General features: G+C 38.7%; 1 protein-coding gene across 1 annotated transcript in view; it reads left to right on the top strand.

The window, feature by feature from the left end:
- LOC101857835 (spore wall protein 2) overlaps positions 1-6,901 on the top strand; it is a gene marked incomplete in the record, with an annotated part of 53,324 nt that extends 46,423 nt beyond the window's left edge. The window contains 2 exon segments of the mRNA XM_013088685.2: positions 351-630; positions 4,656-6,901. Of these exon segments, the coding sequence (XP_012944139.1) occupies positions 351-630; positions 4,656-4,933 (558 nt within the window).
- Between the last annotated feature and the right edge of the window lie 359 nt (positions 6,902-7,260).

Below are 7,260 nucleotides of genomic sequence, written 5' to 3'. Positions count from 1 at the left end.
ACACACACACACACACACACACACACACACACACACACACAAACGTTTACCCCACTTCTTCTTCGCCTCTCTTGTTTTGTTTCGGTCTGTCTATATGTCCGTCTGCATGTGTGTGCGTGTGTATGTATGTCTGTCTGTCTGTCTGTCAGCATGTCGGTCTGTCTGTCTGTCAGTCTGACTGACTGTCTGTCTGTCTGTCTGATCTAAAAATTAACGACATAGTAAGAGAGGGAAAAGGGGTAACTCTGAATCCTGAGATCTTCTCCAAGTTCCTGCGAGGCGTTAGGGGTTAGTATATGGAAGATTCGTGCGATGGGTCAAAAAGATTATCTTTTTTTTTTTACCTACAGAAAGTACCCAACGGTGACGCTGAGGACACTATAGAGTTTCGACCTTTGAACCAAGGAGGAACCGGTATCTATGATGAAATCGGCGGAGGCAGAGCTAACAACGGACTTTACCGTCAAGGGCCGAAGATGGGTCCGCCCTCCCCAAGGTTCCACCGGAAGAGTGACGGCAACTTTGAGTTCCCAGATATCTACTCTCAGCCCCAGAAGGGCGCACAGACTTTAGCTGTCCCTGTTGCTGCTGCTGCTGCGACCGTGGCATCTGAGTCACCATCTTCCTCTGGTAAGTGAAGCTGGGAGCTGAAGATTATATTTCATGATGGTTTTAAACAAATTACCAACAAAATTGATTGATACAGTACATTGTGTTTTCAGAGATATGGGTTATTAAAAAGTTTGGAAACAGCTGCCCGTCAGGACAGGGGGGAACAATGTAGTTAAATTAGGTTCAAACAATAATAATATTGGGGAAAGACTGGCTCCATTTATTTTGTTTACATTCATCTGAGCTTAGAACGCTTTCCCGTGAAAGCAGAAACGCTGGTTATTTTTTTTCCTTTGCACTCTTCGTTTTTAACAGTAGCTCAGATGATCTTCCAGGTGTGAACTATAATGAATGGATGCTAATATGCTAATATAGCAAAAACTCTGTAAAAAGTAGAAGGCATGATAAGCAAGTTGTAAAAGGGCTGGAAGGGTGTTCATTGGTTAAATCCAACACTGACATTTTAGAAGTATTGCTGAAAAGGTAAGCAATTTGTTTCTAGTGTGAATAGAATAACGTCACCGGGTTGGGGGGGGGGGTATCGCTTTTTGGTATGTGAATATCACATTGCCGTGCGTTTGCAGTGTCACCAAATCGTTTGTAGGCAACTGCCAGTTCCGTTATTGTGTGTCTCAACCATAGTTATATTTCAATTGTCTCAGACTCTTGAAATCAAGTTTAATTCATTTGCAAAGTATTTTATATCATCTAAATCTGAACCTTCATCCGAACTTCTCGCACTGGTGAAATCAGGGGCAAAAAAGCAGGGGAATACCTTGCAGCCAGAAGTCCCTGGTGCTCTGTACAGACACGGCCCACGCATGGGCCCGCCCTCTCCACGCCTGCACCGGAAATCGGATGGGAGATTTCAGTTTCCGGTTCCGAATGGTGACTCGGACAAATCGAAAGCGGAAACGAGTGCGAGTACGGGAAATGGGAAGAAAGCTCCTAAAGAGGAGCCAGGAGCCAGCGGTAGGCCATAGAGCCTAGAGTTATGACTTGTGGTAATCTTCACCTTCCGTGACCTACATCATAACAGCTTTTACTCTTTCCATTTCGTTTTCCGATCTCGGTGTTGTATAACAGTATCATCTTTTTGATGGCACTTTGTATTTTTCTGTACCGGAATCAGGAGCTTGCACTGGCACCGGTCATTTATGTAAAACATCTTCCCTCTTGAGAGTTCTTTGGTGGTCTTTATTTAATGATGGTGTGCTACATTTTGTCAGTATTAACCATGTAATAAATCTTGAAAAATGATATTTATGTCATAAATAATAAATCTAGAAAAAAAAGTGATTTAAGTCATCTAAATAGCTTTACAACAAAAGCATGGAAGAATAGCTCCAAACATGTGAAGTTCGTTCTCCGTGTAATTCAAAACCTAGTAACCGTAACATTTAAAGTTCACGATGATGTGATATCTTATCTTCATAAAGTTTGTAATATATTGCAATAGTGTGGTAAACCATGTCTTGGAATATCATTTCATATTTATGCTACATTAAGTACTTGACAATTTTAAAAGTTTATGTTGTTTAATATTTTGATGATTTTGATTTCAAACTATAATAATATTATATTAGGATTCCTCACACTGTATCTTGTTTGTGTGTGCACATACTCATATGTCGGCCAGCTGTTGAATTGTACTAAGCCCACTTTTTAATTATAATAACTTTTTTGCAGTTTCTTAAAGTATGGTTTCAGTTGCATGTGCTCAAGAAATATTATGTCGAGATTCAAATTCTAAATGTTGGGAAAAAATGTTTTTAAAATGCATAATCTAGATAGAATGAAACAGGTTTTTTTTTCTCTTTCCTATAAAATTGTATTTTCTCAACTGAGCTTAGCACATTTTAATAGCTTGCTGACAATGTATAAAACACAGTTGAGCACAACGTAAGTGTGCATCAATTCGTGTCGTTGACAATATTATATTATGAATGTCCGGAGAATTAGAGACATCCACCAAACGTTCACTCACACACTGTACCATTAACTTGACCTTAGTACTCACACAAACCCCTCTCTCTCTCTCTCTCTCTCTCTCTCTCTCTCTCTCTCTCTCTCTCTCTCTCTCTCTCTCTCTCTCTCTCTCTCTTCACCCTGAGCCCAGATAAGATAATGTGCCAAAAATTTGATCATTAGAAGGAAATATTTATTGCATATGAAATTCAACCTTGTATTAAATGACAAGATCTACCCGTTTCACTGGCTGGCCTGTTTTTTGCTTGATGTGTTTTGTCGCTGTTCTTGATATTATTATTATTTTTAGATTGCTGTTGCTTTTTTTCCAAGGTGCAGGTGACGTGTTTGGTACCCTGTTCTTTAAGGAAATAGCTGGAGACATCGGTTAATGTCCCACATGCACTTCCAGTCTATAAACTTGATTAAATAAAATATTTACCTTCATTAGTACAAGAACTTTAAGTTGATTATTTTCTAGTCTTTTTATTTTTAAAAGGTCTCTGCTCTTTTGATATACATTTGCAACGTGCTTACAATTACGGCTGCGAGTAAACCAATGTTTAGTCAAATATTTTTCCAGGCAATTAATTGTTTCCTTTATTCATCCGTTCAGTTTCTCGTGTAAGGTTGTCGAGACCTTGAAATCAATTCGTACCTCTTACTCCTGAAACCGTTCTCCCGTTAATTAAAATGAGGAGAAAGTTAACTCAAACTGTTTTATTGTTTGGATGTCGAGTCATATCATAATTTCAGCGTGTTTGTTAGATGTATAATTGATGAATCGAAGATTGTCTATAACAGAACATTTTTGTGAGCTGTCTGTTGTAACACCACATCATCAATTCCTGAAGAGCTATTCGGGACTCTTCTATTTGAATTAGATCTTTTGCAATGGGCCTATAACATGCTGCTAAAACAGTTTTGTAAAATTGCCCTCTTCATGAGTGTTTGTGGAGTTGTTATCTGGCTTAGGAGATTCGAAATTATTTCTTTCACTTTCACATCTCACATTTTGTTATGTCCCCCAGTCGATGAAGAAACTCTATTCATATTTTCAGTCAAGTATTATTTACCAGTATTGAACTCAGTCATTGCTTAATTCAACTTTTTTTAAACTCTGCTGTCAGTGATTCAGACGATGTTTAGAAAGCAAAACCAAAAATGACCCCCCCCCCACACACACACACACGATACACACACACACAAATCCCCAAAGTCACGATTTGTCGACTTATTCCTTGGGCGAGCCCCACTTCTTTGTGCTCTCCCTGTTGTTACTAACCATCTGTATTATACTTTTGGGTTGTTAGGTGGTTTTTTTCCTCACACTAACCAACCGTTATCGTGTCGATGGACGCCTTTTCATCTTTGACTCACACTCACGAACAACCCAGCTTATGGTTTTGGGTCAATGTTTTGCTTCGTGGTGAATGGTTTCAATTGTTCAGTTGTCTCTGGGTTTGGGTGCCTTTTCTTGTCTTTTGTCGTCTTTTTTTCTCTTTTTTTTTTTTTTTTTGGTGATGGGTATGTCACTGAGTATTATGATGTCATGTTTGTTTGGGAACAAGACACACAGTCGAACTTCCCACTCCCAGTCTAACATCACAAAAGAACGTGTGTGGGTTTTATTCTACGCATGTCTTCATTACATTATTTAATCTGTTTAAACATTGTTTATTTAGATCCTAACGTTTTCTGTTTAACAGTGTGATATTTTAAAAGAGTATGTAAAGTGTGATTGAAGACTAACATAATTTTTTATTTCACCAAGTACTATTTACATTGTGTCATATTCTTGTCCAACATTTGGGAAGGTTCTGCCTGAATAGCCCTACGTAGTTCAACATACTGGAAATGAGGTTAAACCACACATCATTGTCTGTTCTGTCACCAATTTCAATTTACTAACAGAAGAATATAACGACTAGTCTCTTTTCATGTAACCAGTACCGATATTATTCAACTGCTGCATGCTAAAATGTGAGCCAAAGTCAAAATTCAACAGGAGCTAAAGAAAGGTTGCTGCTAAAAAATTCCTTCAATTAACCCAATTATCATTTGGTGATTTTCAGAACCACTCCTGAAAGGCCAAGAACCAATGAAATACATCGACGAATCCACGGACGACGAATACGTAAACACCTCTAGAGAGCGCATGCGCATGGCACAGTCCCATGAGCCTCAGCTTGGTCAGGTGACTGAAGAAACACCATCCGCCACACCGTCTGCCTCTCAGTCTCCAGCCCCGACCTTTAAGAACGAGCGGACAAGATCTGAGGATACCAACAGCGGACACGGTGCTTCTGTTTGTGGAAGCAGTCACGGCTCCCTTACGACAGATTTTGACTGACTTGCTAGGAGAATGGGTGACCAGGGGACTAATGGGATAGTCCAGTCTGCCAATTCAAACGGAGTTACCAATTGTTAAAGTTGTTTGATAAAAAGGAAATTTGGGGGTAATATCTTATTTGGATCTTTTTAGTGGTGGATTTTTTAAAGAAGGTTGCCCTGACCATGGTCATATTTCATTTATAATGTACGTAAAGGTGTTCAGTAAATCTTTACCCTGACTATGAGGGAATTGCCGTAAAACGGGGAAAATGCTAAATGTGATTTCTATCTCTCTGGAGTTTTGAAAAATTCAAAAAGAACGGTTTTGACTTGGAGAGCCCTTATAGTGAAGGCATTTCTTAAGTATTAGGGAACCTGGGAACAAAAATTCTTCTGCTGCACTGAGCGGTGAAGGCAGCTCAGACACAAAGCAGTGTGGGTATTAAAAATTCTCCCCCACCAACCCATTCACTGTCTGACTTTTTCCTTTTCTAGATTCTAAATCTAGAACAAAAAATTCTCATAGGACAATGTTTCGGTGTAGCAATGTGCGTGCTAAATTTCAATTTTGTAGCTTGCTTCTTTCATATTCAGGGTAAAGAAATTAATTAAATAAAAAGTGCCCCTTTTTTCAGTTTCCTATGCTCTCAAAAACAATGCATTGCAAGCCGAAAGGATGGTTTTAAGGAAATGTTTTCTACAGTTTTTGTTTAGATTAGTTTTGTACTTATCTCATTTGGAGACAGTGCAGGTTGGCAAACTGAGGGCTGAAATGTCCACAGTTTGGGCTTTTTTTATAAGGTGGAAAGAGGAGAACCGTTTGACACATCGTGTGATAAGAGTTCTTATACTCAGTCTCAATTTGCTGTCCTTTTGTTTGGGTACTGTCTAAACAAGGGGACAGTTAGATTAGGAACATTTTAGATGTATAAGCTTATAATCTAAATTGAATTACAGTGTAAGTGGGTAAATAGTTAAGGAGAATATTCCGTTTTGTCATAAGCTCTGTTCTAACGCAGGACAGTTGAGTTTTTTTGTTTGTTTTTGTTACAAAGGAAACTACTTTTACACTTTTAGTGTTCATGTATCTTTCAAATCAGACTGATTTTTTTTTCACATTGCAAGTTAATCATTTTATTGGGGTTTTTTAACTGCCTATTGAAAGGTGGAAAAAGTTAGGTTTCGAGGTTACTTAATACAAGGAGCTAAATTGGATTTATTTATGGCTCCAAAGGGTGTTGTCGGTTCTCGTTTTTTGTCCAAACCTGTCTCTCAAGAAGGACCTACATTTTGAAAGAGTTCTGCGGACCTTTTGCTGACTTTGATTGATAAGATAAAAGTTAACCAACTGGACTCTTTCGTGTCTCATGATGAATTTCGTCTCACTTTTAAATCCATAATTCCTTCACTTTTTTGTCATATCTTGAATTATGGCTCCTTCCATTTTTCATTTGACGGATGTAATTTTTCTATCATCATTTTGGAAACTGAATCCGAATATGCTTGTGTGTACTTTGCATTTTTATCAAACTATAAGGAACCCACTCCAACTGTCCAACTGAGCATAATGTTTCTTAACGAAGTGGCATTTCATTCTAAATTAAATAGGGGAAACAATTTGCCCTGTGGTGAATGATCCGTGCATGCTATCCCGCGATTCTCGTATTGGAAGGACAATAACGCATCGCCACCTTTCTACAATGATACAGTATCCTGCCCCGCCCGGGTTGGTCCTCAGTTGTTCGGTCGAATCTGCTCACATCCTAAAGAATATAAACTTTATCTATAGAGGTGTGAAACTTTTACATTTAAACCTGTACAACAATCAATGATAAAGAAGTTTTTTTATGACAAAATCATTCACTGATTTCACATAGAATCAAACTGGAAGTTAAGACTGAATATCCACAACGCACTCTTCAGTACGATATTCATTTAGAAATAGAAAGTTTTAAAGGATAAAATACAGCTTACTTATTATGGTCACTGACTCAAGCTTTGTGCCTTTTTGTTTCGTGTTGGATGCTTATATCTATTTTGACGGTTCCCCCGAGATGTGGTAAGGACAATTAATTATGTATTCCTTGCAGATTTCCGGCTGAGATTTCGTTGTCTGTAAGGCATTAGGCTCTTGCATTGCAGTGGTTAAACCACAACGATCATAACGCCACGTTCTTGTCCGTGCGTTGTGTGTGTGTTTGTGTGTGTATGTGTGTGTGTGTGTGTGTGCGTGTGCGCGCGCGCGCGTGTGTGTGTGTGTGTGTGTGTGTTCATGTCTGTGTGTTCATTACTTTTAGTATTCAAGTGGTGCTGTGTGCCGCCTGGATGTGTTTGAATGTTTTTTTC

The sequence above is a fragment of the Aplysia californica genome, unplaced genomic scaffold, assembly GCF_000002075.1.
Source record: "Aplysia californica isolate F4 #8 unplaced genomic scaffold, AplCal3.0 scaffold00788, whole genome shotgun sequence".
In the NCBI taxonomy this organism is placed as follows: Eukaryota; Metazoa; Mollusca; class Gastropoda; order Aplysiida; family Aplysiidae; genus Aplysia; species Aplysia californica.
Note: the sequence above shows the minus strand (reverse complement) of the source record. Positions and strands in the feature narration are given on the sequence as shown.